Here is a 19218-nt window from a genome sequence, read left to right on the forward strand (position 1 = left end):
CAGCTGGCACTGGAACAGTGTGGGGGAATTTTTCTGCTGTGAACAGCCCAGATTCTGCCCTATGGACAGTTTGCCTAAAGATAGCAAGCAACTTAGCCATCACCAGCGCCTGGCCTTCAATCACGAAGGGGTCCCTGTAGACTGTCCAGTGGGCAGTGGCGGGCGCAGTTTAAAGGGGGCACTGCTAACTAGTACTTAGGAGCACCTTGTGTAACAGCAAGAGACCGTGACTAAGAAGGTCAAAGAGTAGCCTTGCCTGGCAGGCCTTGGGCCTGTAGGTAACCTCAGCAATGTCTGCAGACCGGTTCACCACACTGGGTTTCACCACGCACTCTGCAGGCTTTGCCCGGCAGCACCTTCAGAATACTACAGGCGAGTCCAGCGCACCTGATCACTAGACTAACTTGAGAGCTGCAGCTGGGGCAGTACCAGGCCCGTCGAGGGGGATGAGGGTTGGAGGACCAAATAGGTTTATTCAGTCACTAGTTTTGATTGTCTTCACCTTAGGTAACAGCATTCAAAATAAAGGCACACTATATGTTTAAAGATAAATCCAAGTTAAAGTAGTCAGTAGGAAATGCATTTGTTTGCATTATGAAATCTTATAGATTAGTTCCGTCACTGCAGATGAATGTAACCAGACAGTAAAGGAACAGATTTTGGCTGGCAGGGAGGTAAGGAGTGGTGGTTAACGACTTCTGTATTTATAGCGCTACGATGTCCAAGCTTATGACTTAAAGCACAATTCATTATTTTAACACAGTTTTAAGTGTTTTTGAAGTGTTACGTTTTGCTGTGGAATGTCATTCAGAAGTCACTGCAAACATGGAATGTCACATCAGCAATGCAAATACGTGGTCGCTATGATATTAACCCTCTGGGCTACCTTACACAAGTGAAAACTGCCACTAGACGAAACTCCCATCTCTCCCCAGCAGGTAAATCAATCACCAGAGTTAACTTGCCATTTTGTTTGTTGCCCAAAACTGCTCAATATACAAGGAACTTTCTTCTGCTTTAAACACAACTACACTGCTACAAAGCTGCAAAATAATGTTCCAATACCGAAGAGAAAAATATTTACATGTGCAGGCCCATTTAAAACACTTTCCCCATTACTGTGAAGGTTTGTCCCCGGGTCCAAGGGCAAGGCCAGAGCCTGCAACACACTCTCTCTACACATGACACAGAAAGCACTTCTATTCGGTGTGCTGTTCTCCTTTCCCTAACGTCACCCCCAGAGTGACGCGTATTTTATCTTTTCAGAAGTGCCACCTCAAAAAACAGTGTATAAACTAGGGGAAAACGAACCTGCTGTTGCTTGAATCTCCCAACGACCCGCACACAGCACAAGGAGAGTTGAAAGTAAAAGTATTACTCACACGACCTGCCCCAGCCTGGCGCCTGAGGTTCAACTGACTCACTCAGTCAGAGTGACACGTGAAGCAAGTCACTCGCTAATGGCAGTGGTTACTAAACTTTTTCAAATCACGGCTACCTTGACGTATTGGCTGTTGGCCGTGGCTCCCCATTATGTTACTCTATTTTTGCGGGTGGGGTGATGGAACCCTGGCCTTGGAAGTACTTCCTTTTTTCTCCCTGAAAATAATTGGGATGAAGCCGATGAAGGTAAAATATCATACAGCCTCTCTCTTGCCTGCAGACCCCACAGTGGCAGCTGTGTGCACATTCATGGATGCAGGTGCTAGAGGGCCTTCCGTCCAGCCTTTGCTGGACACTGTGTGCCAGATGTGCTCTTACAGCCTCTCAGAGATGAAGTGTTTACTTTTTGTCTCCTCTGTCTGCCCGCAGTGCGCACACAGTGTGCACGTGGAGTAGTGGTCATCCTGGGCCTGCTCTCGCTTCTCCACTGAAGCTCACTCAGTATGCCAGCAGTCTCATTCTACATCCCGGGGTGGAGGGATTGACCGTCTCCCCTCAAGCCCCATCAGTTTGTCCAGGGAAGGAGTTGGTCATCTTGGACTTGCTGACCCGTAGAACCTCTATTCCCCTCAAGTACCAGTAGCACTTAGTCAATGCCGCAGCAGGAGGGGACTTACCTTGGTCCCACTGTCACTCTCCCCTCTACTATTATTCCATCCAAATTTTCTTTTAACAGATTTTACGATTCTAGCTTGTTTTATGTTGATAAAGTGATCATGTTTTAATTTAACTGACCCATCTTAACTGTATCACTATCAGTCCAAATTTCAACTATGTATAGATTACATGGATAAAGCAATGTGCCTGTTATGCACTCAGAAATCCATACAAACACAGATATACAAAAATAAATCACAAACCACAATCATCATTATGTCCACCTGTGTTACATAACATGCATTACAAAAAAAGTCTGACCTATTTGCTTCTTAGAATATATTCGTTCATAATTGCAGATCCAAAGCATGCTCTTAACTCTGAGCAGGGCAATGCGTTTGTGTGCAATAAAAAAGAAAGCCTAAAGGGAACAGCATATGAAGATACGTCGAGTGTCACTAACTGGGAGCAAGTCTAACATCTCGGAGCACAGTGTTTCTCTAGGATAATCTGAAAGACCCCAACTGTGCGTGCACTTGTACAATGCTAAAATTCTACACCTAATAGCCACGGGGGAAAACTCATTTTACATACGAAAATCCAAAATTTTGATTCCTACAAGTAGTTGGTTTCAAGGTGTGGCTACAAATTACGGACAGTTTACAAACTGGTTATATGCTGAGTTGAAGCAGTCCACTGATGCAAGAAACTCTTAATTCTTGCTCTTGGGGAAATGTGGTTTTTGTATTCTATCCCTCAGAACTTGTACATGGAATATCCTCGCTTTAAGACTGCAGAGCAAGTGTGAACAACTCTTCAGAAAGTCACTGATATTCTAATTCAATTTGATTGCTAACAACACAGGATGAGATGATGCCACTGTGTTTACAAAATCACCTCCTGCAGGCTCCGCACACTTGGTAACAGCGAACACGCGTCCATGTTGCTCCTTTCTAATAAAACAGTGAGGCACCTTTGAGCACACGCACTCTTTCTTACCTTTGCAAGTCAGCTGCCTGGGAAATGTTATCCGCGCTTGGCACGGCCATTAAGCTGACCTTTGTGGGCTACCTCTGGCTGATGCTGGCAGTGGCTCTACTGTTGGCGCAACTTCTACATCGGAGCGTCAGCACTGCCTACTTCCACGCCCTGCATTGCTGTGACCTACTAAAGAGATCAGTACACCGAAAGGAAAACTTCAGTTGGAACTGAACTGCAGAACAGAAAGCACGAGTTTCAACTTAAGTCGTAGAGCAAGGTAGCAGCGATGTAAAAGGAAGGGATTAGTCCAGTGGTTCCCAAATTGATGTGCATCTGTTTGCGGCGCTACTAACGGCGCAGAGGAGCGTCCCGGCGCACAGATTGAGAACCACTGGCTTCTGGGCTGAGACTGGGAGAGAGTCGGTTCGGGTCAACAGCTTGTGAGGTGTCAGTCACTGGATGCATTCATGCACGTCACCACGTGCGTTGGTGCGTGCAGCGCGCTAAACAACAGGACAGTTTACAAGTCTGCCATGAGTGGGCTCTGCATGATAAATGTTTGCAGGGCCGTCATTGGTAGTGCTTTCGCGCGCTACCAGATTGACGGCCCCGGACCCAAACATGAAGGTACACTTTTAAAATAAGCTAACGTGGTGCGTGCAATGCAGTAGCATTTACACACACTGGCTAATCAAGGCTTAGTTATGCTACGCAATGCACTTTGGCTGCCAATGATGATTTTGTGTCTTGTTGATTTCGATACCGGCCACACCTAAAATAGTGCCGCCTGGGGCGGACCGCCCCCCCCCCCCCCCGCACCCCCCTAGCTACGCCACTGACTTTAGCAAAAAACGATTCCCCTACTTTTAATTAAAAGACAACCGGACCTTGGCGGTTAGTTCTGATAGCTGAGACAATGCAACTAAAGTTGATGGAAGGGAGCCAGTGCTCAAACAAACAAGCCTTTTTTCCAGAGTGCCTGCTGCCTGAAAGAAATGTTAATGTGTGCAATTTGTTGATCTGCAAATGTAAAGGAAGCTTGGAAGCCCGTTTAGGCTTTAATTGATGGACTCACTTGACAAACATGTTTTCCCTTTAAGAGGTATTGCAAGGGTGTTATCAGCTGAGCTGTGAGATGAGTGCTTTTAATGGACCGTTATAAAAATGTTAGCACTAGGTAATGTCTGCTTTTTACCAACCTTTCTATTTTGCAAACACTTTTTTTAACCTAAATCTTTTTGCACATTTGGTGGCAGGCTGCCTGACACTGTCTGCATTTCACATTGATTAGTTTAACATCGAATTTTAATTTATTTTATATGTAGATACCTGAAGGTGAAAGACAAAAAATATAGTTTCAGAATATTTTAATTTTTTTAAATCTTTTTTAAGCCAAGCTTTTGACCCCACCTCCCCCCATTGACCCTACCCCATTGCACTCAACATCACAGTTCCCGTACTGTTTTTAAGTCTCGCCTAGGCAGCGCATGCGCTGTCTCGAAGAGACAGGTAGTATCTAGAAATGGGCTTCAAAAAAAGCCCAACTTTTTCATTGGTTCCTCTTACTGTCCTTTATAAATGCAGGATTTTCATAGGTGGATAGACTTAGTAGTTCCTCCTCTTGTTCCGCCCTGGGGACTGGCCCCCGCTACATGAAACCTTTCACTATGGGCCATATGTTTTCCTTCAGTGCATTACTTTGTATTTTGCTTGGTCCTCACTGCTGCTCATAGTTAACTTTGTATTTTGCTTGCCCCTCACTGCTGCTCATAGTTAACTATGTATTTTGCTTGCCCCTCAGCAGCTTGTTTGTATTCTGTACAGCTGCTCTTTGCTTTCTCTCATGGGCTGCAGCTGCCTCCTCCTCATCCCTACCTCCATTAATGACCTGAGGAGGAAGCTTTCACTTTAGTAACGCACAGCAACATTTCACCAGTGTTTATTTGCAAGCAATAATGTATGAAAAAAAAGTAGGTTTTCATAGCAGGGACATTAGTTAGATGAGCACATACTGCAACACTACATACATTTATCAGCCCTGGAAAGTCACTTGAAACATATCGTAGAATACATTTTCCAGCATTCGCGACAAGAATTTTAGATTCTATTAAGGACACAGAAGCGAGGATTATGCTTCTCAATTCTTTACTACTCAAAATAGCAGCCAATGGGAAAAAAACAGTAAAACACATGTAAAACACTACATGTCCCATGAAGCTTTGAACCAGGTACATAATACACAAAATAGCAATGCACCATCTTAACTGCCTCTTTCTTTGCAACAAGCAGTCTTATATTTCACATAAACAAAACAGGATACAGTTCCGACTCTCAACGGAGAGCAACTCCAATAACCGGTCCCAGATGAGACCACTTATCCACCAACAGAGAAGACTTCGTTGCCACGAGACATCCTAGGTTTCGCTCTGTTTGGAATCCGTTCCTGAAATCAGAAATATGTTTGAATACCGCTGAACCAAAAGTCTGGTACATAAGGGTGGGAACAAGAAACATGTCTTATGCATCATATGACTACCTGACAGTTGTAAATCATTCTTACCTGTCCCAACCGGTGGGATAATCCTTGCCTCCGTGTCCTTAATAGAATCTAATATTCTTTTTGGGAATGCTGGAGAATTTTGTATTCTATGGAAGGACCGGAGGCACAGATTAAGCTGGTTCAAATCTGACCAACAACAACAGAAGAAACATGTTATTATAAAATATTTTAAACATGGAGTCAGATGACCAATCTGCTGCCTTCAAAATATCTTCCAATCTGGACCCCACAATAAAGGCTTTAGATGCCATAGCACCCCTTGCTGAGTGCGCTCCATACACAAACATCTATACCTGCCTCAGCCATCACCCATCTGACCCAACATGCCAAAGTGGCAGCCGATACTGGGCAAAAGGGTTTCTGGATTGACAAAAGTAATGGTCCTAAAGGATCTGACCGGTGAGATAAGGTACGCTCCTCATAGACTTTTAGACATTTTAAAACCCATAACTTATTATGAGGAAAAGCAGGCTACTCAACCGAACGAGACATCGTTTTTGTTCTTCTAGAGATAATGAATGATACACCCTGGGGAGAGAAAATCCTTCCTGCCAGATCTAAAGCCTGTACATCAGAAACTCTACGACAGGAAATAAGACATAACAACATAGTGAGTGTTGCTGGTAATTGTTTCAGCGATAAATCTTTGTCTGGCCATGATTCTAACAATGAAATAACATTAGACACATCCCATAACGCCATCGGATCCGGTCTCCAGCTGTAGAAGCGGGGAAGTTTTGTATTGAGGTGAGAGGCAAAACGATCTATCTGACATGGGCCTCGCTTACCCATGATCTCTAGAAACACTGAAGGATGGAGCTTCCAGTCACTGAAGTCCCTCAGAAATCTGGAGTTCCAATCTGCTACCTGATTGTTATTGCCGGGAATGTATTCCGCCCCAATCCTGATCTTCTGTGCCAGGCAAAAGTGCCAAAATTCTCTGGCAATGTTGGCCAACAGATGAGACCTCGTCCCTCCTGGGGGATTTATATAACTCACAGCCGATATATTGTCCATCCTGAGGGGGATACAGCAACTGCTCTTCAGTGGGGAGATCGACAGGATGGCAAACGAGCCAGCTAGTAACTCTAGACAATTGATATGTAACTTTAACTCTTCTGCTGACCACCGGCCGCCTGTGGCAAAGTCTCTGCATCTTGCTCCTGAGCCCCTTCGACTGGCGTCTGATTCTATAACAACATCAGGAGAAGCTCCGAAATTGGCTTTGCCATTCCAGGCCTCAATATGAGTTCACCACCATTGAAATTCTTCTTGAGCGTCTTGAGATCGAGCAATCAAGTGATAGTACGAGAACTTTTGTTGCAGATAATGGATCTTGAGACGTTGTAACGCTCTGTAATGGAGAGGTCCGGGGAAAATAGCCTGACTCAAGGAAGCCAGAATACCCACAATCCGCACCAGGGACCTCAAAGAACCATCTGTCTCGACTGAGTCGTTCGAATCTCCCTTTTTATGAATCTGATCTTGGTCGCAGGGAGTAGCAACTGGGCATTCACTGAGTCGATTTGGAAACCTAAGATATCCACTTGTTGGGGACTGTGTAGTCATGGATTTTTTGAGGTTGATCACAAACCCCAACTCTTGCAATAGAGATTGTCGATTGTAAATGAATGCACAACTGTGTCTGATCTTGACTTAGCAGAAGCATGTCATAGAGATAAACGATCATGCGGACTCCCATTTCTCTTAGATGAGTGACTACTCACTTCAGCAGTTTGGTGAAAACACAAGGGGCTGATGAGAGGCCGAAGGGGAGAGACTGGTATCGAAACCACTGACCCTTCCATTGAAATTGGTGATATTTCTGGTGAGAGGGGCACATTGGCACTGTAAGGTAAGCTTCTTTTAGGTCCAAACGAATCATCCAATCCTGTTCTAGTAACAGGTCGCTTAGAAGATGGATGTCTGTAGACAACGAAGGGGTTTAACTCTGAGATTTAACACTAATCTCTGTCCTCCTCCTTTCTTTTGTACTAAGACGACGTTGCCGCAAAAGCCTTCGGGAATGAAGGGTCCCGCAGCAATAGCTTGCTATGTCAAAAGGATGGAATCCACATCCTCAATCCGGGCGGATTGTGTGTCAGCGCAGGAAGAGGTTGCTACTGGACTGTCTGGGGTGGACAAGCGCTGGAGATAGATGAGGGGGGCCCAGATATTTGGGGGTCTGCTGGGTGCAGGCATCACATTCCAAAACTCGCCAAGGAGTGTCTGGCAGTGGGCTACATCGTCCATCCATTTCTTGACCGTGGGAGCTAATTTACAACCCCACTGTATGGCTGCCCTTCGCTTAGAAAGCACCAGCAGCATAGCGACCACATTATGGTTGGCATCGGACATTTGTTTAACGCAACCCAGGAGGCATAGCAGTGGGTCCGGGCGATGCGCTCAAGTGTGAGGTTGCTAATAGCGGTGCATACCCCCTGCCAGAACAGTGCTACCCTGGGGCACACCCAAGCCAAGTGGGCGAAGTCCGCGCCCAGAGCCGCGCACACAGCTATCATTGTCAATTAAGCCCATCTTGTGTAAGGATGCAGGGGTGCGGTAGAGTCTATGCAAATACTTAAAATGAATGAGCTTCAGGCTGTAATTTGGGGAGAGGCGCTTGGTCTGATTGCAGCAGTAAAGCCACTGCTCAGTAGAGAGGTCCCTTCCTAAGTCCGCACTCCACACAGTGCGGGCACTCTGTGTTGGTGGAGGAGGCGGCCAAAGTAAGAGCGTGTAATCTAGTGACCAATTTCTGCGGGGAGCTGGAAGAGTGAACAAACTCAAGGGCAGCGTTAGCTTGGGGGTCCTGGGGGAACGCGGTGTTAGCTGCTTGCATGTCGCCCTAATCTGATAGCACAACTTCCCTTGACAAACTGCTATACTATCGGGAGGGAGAAGAATGTGTTGTCGGGATAGATGTCTGCTGCAGTGCTGAGGCCCAGTTGAGCAGTGCGGCGAGCCATCCCTGCTGTCTCCAATGGGGGGGAACGCTGGGTTGCTAGCTAGTCTCAGGGAAGGTGCGTGCAATGTGCTAGCGCTGGTGTATTTGCGCAGCCCGTCCCAGGCCCAGCTCATGCATTCAACAGTGTCAATCTCCCCACGGGGGGCTTAGGTGGAAGAAATAGGGCAGTTTGAAGCGGAAATGGGGCAGCAAGGTCCGTCTCGACCCCTGTGTGAGGCTGGAATGGCGTGGGATGCAGCCGGAAGTGGAGGAAGCTGGCTTGAGCGCATCATGCATAAAAGCTTAAAATCTGGGGCTCCCATACTGCCTCGGACTAGGGGTAAAGTAAGGATATCATAAGCGATTCTGGGTTGATGTCCAGCCCATATGATGTTGGAACGGAGCTTGCGGAAAAAGTGTCTCGTAAGAGGGATAGGAATATTTAAAAAGAGGTATAAAAATTTCAGGAGTACCACCATCTTGGCAATGGCACTGCGCCCAGTTAACAATAAAGGGAGCTTTTGCCACATGCGGATCTTAGTCTGCAGTCAGTCCATTGCCCGACCAAAATAAAATTTTACTTCCAGAGTTTGTCCACGTCCCTGCTCAACCAGATACCGAGGTACCTAGTGGGACCAGACACCCAGACAAAGGGATAGTCGGGAATGAAGGGCTTTGTAGCGTCTAAGTGGGAAAAGGACCGATTTGCTCCAGTTGACCTAGATTCCAGAGAGGCACCCAAACCGCACAACCTCCCTGGTCAAGGGAGGTGAGCAAAACAACTTGATGGCTAGTTTTCTTTAAACTTATTTAATTTGTCTTTTTTTCTTTTAGTTGGTTGGTTGCAAAAGTTGTGTGTGATTTTATAGAATAACGATTTCATGGAGTACCATTTATTGAGAAACACTGTTTAATGGAAATTTGCAGGATGAATGACATTAACCATTTCATGGAAACAAATTCATAATGTGTTTTTCCCCCAAAAATTGGCTTTTGCATGCTTATTTTTTAAGTTGTGAATACAACAGTTTCAGGCCTTACTGACATTTTTGTTGAAGATATTTATTTCAGTGCTTTACTCCAGGGTAGATTACTTTGTATTTAAATTTTTTGCGTTGTCAAACAATTACTCAGATGCTTTTAATTTGCTGATCTCATTACCACCACTAAACAGCATTGATTCCCCGACTCCTTCAGAACCTGTGAACACCTGCATCCCTACAGCAGTGGTCTTCAAACTTCTTAATGCTGCTTCCCCCCCTGTAAAAAAATCATAGAAAAATAAAACCATCGAAACCCCCCCCCCCCCCTCTCAATTGTTTCACGGTTCTGCTAAATTGGCAATGTATAGCTCTTCAATGCCTACTTAGATTTCCCAACGGAGTATTGTATAAGGGAAAATCAACCCTATGTCTTTTTTTAAATTTAGTATGGTATAGTGTGCACTTTTTTTCAACATGATCACTCCACTGTAAATAAAATAACATAAGTAACAAATATTGTAATTTGCAATGCCAATAGCTCTAACTTTCACAAATGCGAAACAGATTGCATTGCAAATGCTTGTTTAATGTTCTTCGACTGCTGCTTTGCGCACGGAACATGAGCTATTTCCAACGTGGTAATAAAAATGCAATCAAGGCAAATTGCTTCCTGCTGAATAGCTCAAGGGATTAACATATCTCACCACAAAGATCTGCGGATAGCCACAAGTCCTAGTATGTGTTCAGACTTTCATCATTCTTAAATAAATAGAATGAGTTCCCTTGAGTTGATGAACACCCGTTATTTACAGTGACAGGAAAACGCGATTTGCAAATTATCTAAACAATAATGTGTAACTGTGCTTAAAAGGAGAATGGGGTATACACAACAAGTAAATCTGTTCTCCCAAATGTGGGACATACACATGATTGACGCTGCGCTATAAATCCAGACCTATTGCCAATGCTTGTTCTGTGCTTTTGTGAAACTTAGAAAGACTGTGTGTGTGTGCGTGTGTGTGTACGTACAGACTCACAAACACCTGCCATGTTGTGGACTATTTCATCGAGGGTACCTTAAAAATTTGTCAATCATTTTTGTTTTTTAGAGCAACATATATTTTGACTCCTGAATAAATCATCTTTCCTTCAGTATTGCTGTGTGCTTTATTTTTAGTTGTTGAGTTGAATCCTGAAGTGACGTTTTTCTAAGTAACTTTTTCTTATGTTTTTTTCCGTAGGGAAAAGCAGGCTATGTACCAACTGGAACCAATAATGCTAAAGACAGTGCATCGCACCCACTGTTTATCTATGTAAATGAAGAACGTCTTCACAGTGTTAAGACATTTGCAGGTAGGGTCACTATCCCAAGCTCTGTCGCCAATCTGCGAGGTTTAGTAGTGTTGTAGGTGCTCGTTTTTGTTGCTGGGAAGGAGTGTGCACCATATACTATGCCTGTCAGGGGGTGCTGAGTGCGACCAAAAGCCTTCCAACAAGGGCCTAATGAAAGCACATCATACTTATCAAATTGTTAGAAAAACGGGTATTGAAGCTCTTTAGAAATGCTGCTGCACATGTAGCACCTCCCCTGCAAGTACAAGAATCTGATGATGCAGAAGGTTTTTTGTTTCATATGCATGAGTTGGAGTTATCCACTAAGATTCTGTGCAGTGCCTTTATCTCCAGACCGTATGGAATAATATTCCAATTAATTTTTTTACGTGGAGCTTGGAGTAGTAGCAGGTCGTGGGAATTCTGTTGTTGGCTTGACCTCCCTTTCATACCCCGGCACAGAGGTGTTTTGGAGTCTTATGCGATTTAGAGCCTCCTAGCATGGAGCAGACTTTCTTGGTATGTTTTGGTTGATGATCATATTCGTAGCTTTTTGAACCGATAAACTGTCATTTAATTTCCTGGACACTGGTGGTGTAGAGCAACTCATAACAATCCGCCCAACCACTGCCAAACGCCCGGAGTAGCATTCCATCCTATCATTCTGCACCCACTGTAGACGAAAAACCGCCTTGTGCAAATCCGTACTGACCCGGCTCCTCATAGGAACATTCCATCCAGACCCACCAGGCGAGGCCATCTGCAGAAGGAAATCGGCGATTGGCAGTGTTTTCCACCTTTCCTCCCATCACCTTTTGTGTGATTAAAGTAACTCATTATTTCATAGTGCCTCTACTGTTCTGTGAGTCATGTAGATTCCTTTTCTCTTTCTGTTTTAATATTTGCAGAGTACACTTTTCACCTTCTAGTTATTTTCAGGTGTTGGCAGTCACATTTTCTTACTTTTGATATTTCCTTTGATTTTACTCTTTTTATTTATTTTTAACCAGTCTGCATAGATTAAATATTACTGGGGCGTCCCATTTAGCCCCTCCTGCATTTCTGAAGAGGCAAATATAGGCAATGTGTCAGCTTTCACAAGTTCATTGCACTTGTAGAGTGAGGCTGAACTTCTGTCATAAAAATGTTAGACGTGATAAACTGATGCTTGCCATCTTGCCTGTCAGTCAAAGGTTACTGATTACTCTTAAGCTATAAGAAGGTTGACTCTACACATGGTAAGACAAAAAGCAGGTCTTTATTGGAATAACACCATGCGACAAGAGAGTAGCTGTCCCTCCACCAGCCGATCTCCAATTGACTTTGTTGGAACATCACTTTCATAGCTGGAATGTGGAACACAAGACAGCTCGTGTTCCACATTCCTTAAGTGAGAGAGAGAACAGGCTATGCAAAGATTTAACACATGCCGTACCCTTATTACATGCAAACAAAACAAAACTTGTAAACCTAACACGCAACAATAAATGAATAAAAATCAATTGCAAACATAGACATTGAGATACCCAGGTGGAGACCAACTCTCCTGACCCTTGTCACCTCTACTAAGTGACTGCGGGCATCCAAATTGGCAAGGGCCTCTGTCCCCAGTTCACCCCTCTCCCGGGGCAACATCCATTCATTAGGACCAATTTGTAAAGGAAGTCTTAAGTCCTTATCAACATTAGCATAAAGGCACTGTTGGTATGCTGCCACGCTGCTCCTCATACAATTTGCTTTGACCACCTCTTTTGGTACAGTGCCACTTGCCTGTTGTTCCACTTTGCTCCATTTTCCATCACCACGGCATGACTTAGTGCACAAATCACTTTAAATGGCCCTTTGAACTTTGATAGACCACAACCACTTCTGCCACTCCATAGTTTTACCAAATCACCTTCATAAATGCGCCAAGAAGGTGGCCACTTCAAACTCTCTACCACCGCCTCTTATCTTCCTCCCTGTCCTACAATCTCTTTAATCCTGGTTCGAACCAATTTTGTGCCCAGTAACCTACCACGCTTTAACTCAAATGGCGTGTTGCCTTTCACTGGAGCGATACGCTCATACTATTTCTGAAACCATTGCACAAATATCTCGCCTGCACACCTCCGCCATCAACCATCAAGTTGGCCCTCAGCAGTACCATTACCCTGGGGGCTGTAAAGCAAGGTGTTGTTGTGCTTCATACCAGAGGCTTCCAGAAACCCCTGCATTTCTTGGTTAGTCAATTGTGTGTCATTATCCATGATAATCACTGACCAAATGCCTTCTTCACACAATATTTCCTTCAATAAGGCAACTGTCGCACTGATGGTAATCTCCTTCATGAACCTTACCACCAGCCATTTAGTGTGCACGTCCACAATTACCATGGCAAATATCAAATCCCTGCTCAACTAATTCTTGGGCCCAATAACATTTAAACCTATAGTGTGCCAGGGTTGTTTTGGATCTGTTATGTGCCCAAGTCAGTCTGGACATCCACTCTCAAACGCTTTTCTTTCTTTTAGTTTGGCCTAGATGCCTATCATGCACTTTATCAATGCGCTTGGACCATAAACCTTGAGGAGGAATGACTTGTTCTCCTTTCTTAACCACGACATCCTTACACACCTACATTTCATCCATGAGTTTGAGATAAGGCCTGACTGGGAGAGACAGTGTACTCTCTTGTACTTCCCTGCAAAAATGAACGCTTCAATTTTTTCAGTGTAATATTCCACTCCATCTGCTTGATCCTTTCTGGACTTGTGATGGCATGTGCCCACAACCAACTCAAAACATCCTGGAGTGAAGCTATGGCCCCCTCACCCTCCTTTGCTGAAACAGCTTGGGCCATCCACATTCTGCAATTCCAAAGACAATCTTGACAGACAATTCACTTTTGTTTCTCCACCACTTAATGTGCTCCACAGTATAACAATACTCTTGTAAACGGATCGCTAATCTTGCAAGTTTCCCTGAGCACTTACCCATTCTACCCAGTAACATCACTTTTACCAGGGGTTTGTGATCAAACCATAAGATAAACTTGGAGCCCATAAGTAGGATTCTAAAATACTCACAAGCCCAAGACCTCACCTTTGATAACTTTCAGAGGTGGTCAATGCACTGGATGCAAACACCACAGTTCTCTCCTGTTTACCATGAACTTGTGCCAGTACATCTCCATTAACCCGTGGAGTTAGCATCCACTGTGAGAATAGATTTTAACTTTGTATTAAAGGTGTGAGATTTCTTGTCTCACAAATTTCCCTTTTTCTCTGGTCAAAATATTAAAATTGTTCTCCTCATACAAAACTAACCTCTTTTTAGGTCTCGGCCTGACGTAAGCAGCGCATGCTCTGCGCTCATCTTACGAGGCTTCTTGGAATCGATACGATTCCAGAAGCCTCGTCCCAGCTCCGCCTTAAGTTTTGATTTGTGCGTATTGTTTGGCGTCACAAATTATCCAGAAGGCAGTGCAAAGATTGCATGCAAGGCATGCCAATCGCTGCTTGCCACCCTGTCTCCTTTTAGCCACGCCCACCAGGATTTGATCTTTTACCGGCGGCGTGACACTCTCCCTTTATTACTTCCTACGCACTTTTTTCTTTGCATTCGTAATGAGATTTTCATGGTGCATTACCTGCTTATCGCCGTGACTATCACTATGGGATCGATACTATCACAGTTTCTTGAGTAGCGTCTTCTATCGATACTGTCCTGTCTTTCGGCGGGGTACGAGGTCTTATGGATACAATCTCGTTTCAAGCTGGAAGCAGTGTAGGGGCACGGTTATGTTTGAGCTCTTCTGTGGCAAGACAGCCGGTAAGGCTCATGTGCGGTATTCTGATTGACAAGGGGGGCTTGTTGTGTAGGCAGTAGTGGCACCTATCCTGGATTTTACAGTGTTTTGGCTATGCACTACTGATCCCAAGCACGGACACTGGCCGTGTTACTACCTCTCCTATTGACTGACCTCCTAGCCAAAGATTACAGCTTCTCCATACAGTTGGCCTCTCTGTAAGGAGATTAGGTATTTAATAGTGCTTGGATGTATGAGAGGACCGTCGGCTCACAGAGAGCCACAAATGCAGAATGAGACTCTAACAATGAGGGGCAAATAAACTTGCGCACACAAGCCATTCTATGGCCTTTAGAGATGAGAACATAGTCTTGCAGTGTATGTAGATTTTCTGACCCTCGAAGTAGTAATGGTCTTGCAACTCAAAAAATGTTTTATACAGGTTAGTAATGTTACATGTTTTAGACTTTCATATTTAGTTTTATTCAAGTTTGCCATTAGAAAGTTCTGTTGCTACTGTGGATTTTGAAGCGCCGTAGTAAAGGGAATACATATTGCATTTTGATACTTGAAGAATTCTTCACCTACATGAAAGCAAGAGGGTGTTTATTGTTATCAAGGAGAAAGTGAGAATGACATTGAATGTTCAGTGTGGTCATCTTTCTTACAAAGTTAAATAATTGCTCTTGATCAATATATGCTCACTGTAAGTAAGGGCATCAGTGGAGGTGCAGTTCTTAGAACAGTTACCCAAATGTTTATCTGAAAACTCAATAACGGTTAATATTAACAAAATAAAGCTCTTTGGTTCAAGGTATGTTAACTAATTGTGTTTGAAAAGATGGAGACCTGTTCTTAATGTGGGGAATATATATTAAGACACAGATTCTAAAAGTGTCATGATTAACTTGTGTCCTCTTGCAATGTAAACAAGCATTAAAATGTAATAGGTCTCACCATTTGCTTTGCTATACAATACCATTAGCAAAGCAAATGGCTTTAACTTAATCAAAGGCGAGACCTATTGCATTTTCAATGCTTGTTTTAAAAAAGCAACTTTGCACACATTTGAAATAATATTCTATGAGGCCTAAGAAAGACCTTAGATTTTCTTTATCTCCTGGTGAGGGAGCCAGTCTTGTAGGATCCTAGAGGTTCTCCTTGGGCCTAACTCCTTCAGCTGATATGTTGTACCCCAACTACTCCACCTGGTCAACCAGGAATTTACACTACTCTCGGCTAAATGACAACGCAACTTCTTTTATCTTATGTAGGGCTTGCCTAAGGATCAAGTTGTGGTGTTCAACAGTATTTCCAAATACACGAATGTCATCTTGAAAATACAGAATGTTAGTCAGATCTTTGAATAATTCACTCATCATTCGATTGCTGCTGAGCATAGACCAACTGCATCCTAGTACATTGAAAAATCCCTTCCATAGTAATGAAAGCCATAAGTGGTTCGTGCACCTTGATTTGATGATATGCATTCTTAGAATTAATCATTTTTATTATGTGGACACAGGATCTATGAACACAGCTTCCTGCCTACATCTCAAGGCGGGCTGAGCAAGACATGAGCGTAAGTACACAGCTTTCTGGCCCACAACCCGGAGGCCGGCCGCGTATAACGTAAGCGTGAAGGACTTTATATGCATTCTTAAAGTCCAGTTTGGAAAAATACCTCCCACCACTCAAAACTAAAATCAGTTCATTTATGGTAGGTAGTAGGTATGTGTCAGCTACCAAATTCTGGTTGCTTGGCCTCAAATCCTTGCAAAATCTGAGCTTACCATCAGACTTTACAGTAATAACAATAGACGATACCCACATGGAGCTCTCCACTGGTTCAGATACACCTGATGAGACCATTTCCTTAAGCATTTCCTTAACAGCTGCACGAGCCACCACTTTGTTCTGCACAGGTACTGCATCTGGTTTTATTACAAATTTGTGGACATACCCCTCTAAAATTCCTAATTCCTCTTTGAAAACGTCACTAGCTTCTTCTAGTATGTCCTTCAAACTGATGTCATCAACTACCATCACCAGACGTGGAGCTCTGGAATTAATGACCATCTTAAAGGTCGTATTGATGCATTCAGCCTAATTTGGGTGGCCAATCCACTGCCACATAGACCTTTCCTTGCATCACTTTTCCTCCAAATACTTCAGTCTCTTCCATGTACCCTAACAGATCAGTGACCTCTCCTTGATGCTCTCCCTGGTTGATATCCTTAGGTGACAAGGTCACTTTTGGCCAAATTTTTCCAAACACAAGTCTAGGTACAATTGTGTAATAGAACCAGAGTCTATCATAAGTTGGACAATTTTCCTGTACTCCGCTTTGGCCCTGTTCTTCTTCAACATCAAGTACACTTAAAATTCTATCTTCCTGTTCCGCCATAGTATTATCGTCATCTATAGTAGCCACTCTGGGTTTACCCATCTGCCTGCATACCACTGCAAAGCGTCCCCCTACTGCCACATCTACAGTTTTTATCTATAGCAACACATTTGTGAAAGTCTGCAGGGTGGAAACTACTGCCACACCTATAACAAGATTTGACCGACTGCTTCACTCTTGATACATTGAGGCCAGATTTTAGTACTACAACTTCAGAGTCCTCCCTGACAATTATAGAAATGATACTACCATTATTTCCTCTTTTGTCCATCTCTCGCATACAGTGTTGTGATTGCTCAACAATTTTAGTAATGTCTATAGCAGGTGTCTCCAACCAGTGGCTCGCAAGCTACCAGTAGCTCCCAGACAATTTCAGAGTAGCTCACTGCTTTGAGTTAATTTTTAAAGAAGCACAAGGTCAAATTTTTCATTTGAAGTTAAGGAAAGTTTCTGTTTACTTTAGATAATTATCATCAGGTTGCAGATAGCAGGGCCTGGTAATGAGCATGTTCAGTCAGATTTATGACCCAGGCTGGGTCACAGATGTGAACAACTGAAGCACTATTTAAAAATGAACTCAAAGCTGTGAGCTACTCTGAAGGTATCTGGGAGCTACCGGTAGCTCGCGAGCAACTAGTTGGAGACACCAGATCTAATGCTTCCAATTAAGTCTCGAACATAGCCAACACATCTTCCTATTCAATAGAAAGTGGACCTGGTGAAACCAGAAACATTGGGGTAGAGACAATGGCACCATGAGACTGCATGACTAGGAAACAAGGGCTGATGTATTTCACAAGAGGTGTGTGAATCACCGAAGGACACTCTTGCTCTTAACAGAATTAAAATTAATAATGTAGATGGTGTGTGAGTCTCAAAATAATAAAGTGAAATGACTCCCACTGCTGTAATCTTGATAAAGCAATAGTAACTAGTACTGAAACACAGGTGTGCGAGTCACCGAGTATGAAGAAGTGTCAGGTTAAAATTGACTTGTGACGGAAAGTAAGTATGTGAGTAACTGTCATGTAAATCCTAGGTATCCCAAGAAACCATGGTGGAAGGCTGTATTGATGTGGGTCTTGACATTGAGAAGCACTAAAAAGGGCTTCCGACGTTGCACAGCACAACGTAACATCCAAAGGGAATAGGGATTGTTCCACAAACTTATGGATGCCCAGATGCACGTGATGTCACTGGGAGGAGCAGAGAGAGCATGTTCAGCGTCTTGCAGTTTAGTAGCTCTCGCGCTACACTCACTGAGGGAAATCCACACAGGCTAGTTTCTGCCCGAAAATACCAGTGGTTGGCGATTCACAATTTTCTCCTGGTTCGCTGGTGCCTGTGGTATCCCTCCTCACAGGGCACTGCTGCTCATGCAGGATCTGCAGCTACTGGAGCGTTGCAGGTGTCAGCTGGCCAACTCGTCACCATATTTATGCGGCATAAGAAGGTTGACTCCACACATGGTAAGACACAAAGCAGGCCTTTATTGAAATAACAACCTGTGACAAAGTGTAGTTGATCCTCCCGCAGCCGGTCTCCAACTAACTTTGTTGGAACGTAACTTTAACAGCTGGAATCTGGAACATGAGACAGATCGTGTTACATATTCCTGAAGAAAATCTGTGTATTTTAGATGAAAATCGCAATTTTCTCCCATAGAGATAAAAAGATGATCATCAGCATGCAAGTGAGTGCTGATGGGCAAGTCCTAGATTTCCATTCCCTTAGGTCAAAGACATCTTGCACAAAGACAAAGTAAGCCTTTTTGTAATCAAGTTTATTATATTCTGTCTCAAAATCTTAATGCAAAGAGCACAGCCTTTTTAATTCCTCTGACAGTATGCTCTCTATTTGTCATTAAAAACAATCTCTTCTCGCTCCATCAGCTACTCTCTTCAGACTGCATTGTTTGGCTTTGAATACTGTGGTAATCCTTTGATACTCTGCCTGCTATTGAGGGAGAACTCGGGACTGATCTGGTTACACTCTAATAATTACATCATTATCATTCAGCAGAGGGATGTGAACTGCCTAAGTGGAGCCCTAACATTTAGAAGGAACTCCTGGTGGGAGCAGATCTTGGTACCTTCTAAGAGGACTAGAGTTCATTTTCAGTCCACCCCTCCCCTGAAGAACCTGTGAATGTTGTATGGTCTTTGGATTTATCAAAAT

The 19218-nt window shown here is 43.7% G+C and overlaps 1 protein-coding gene across 2 annotated transcripts in view; it reads left to right on the top strand.

Annotated features, from left to right (window-relative positions):
• The window catches only part of LOC146855198 (poly(U)-specific endoribonuclease-like), a 524935-nt gene that overhangs the window by 170228 nt on the left and 335489 nt on the right, over positions 1-19218 (top strand). For both annotated transcript variants that reach the window (XM_085652848.1, XM_085652849.1), the window contains exon 3: positions 10753-10864. In XM_085652848.1, coding sequence (XP_085508974.1) covers positions 10753-10864 — 112 coding nt within the window. The remainder of the gene's footprint in view (positions 1-10752; positions 10865-19218) is intronic.

The sequence above is a fragment of the Triturus cristatus genome, chromosome 4_1, assembly GCF_964204655.1.
Source record: "Triturus cristatus chromosome 4_1, aTriCri1.1, whole genome shotgun sequence".
Taxonomy (NCBI): Eukaryota; Metazoa; Chordata; class Amphibia; order Caudata; family Salamandridae; genus Triturus; species Triturus cristatus.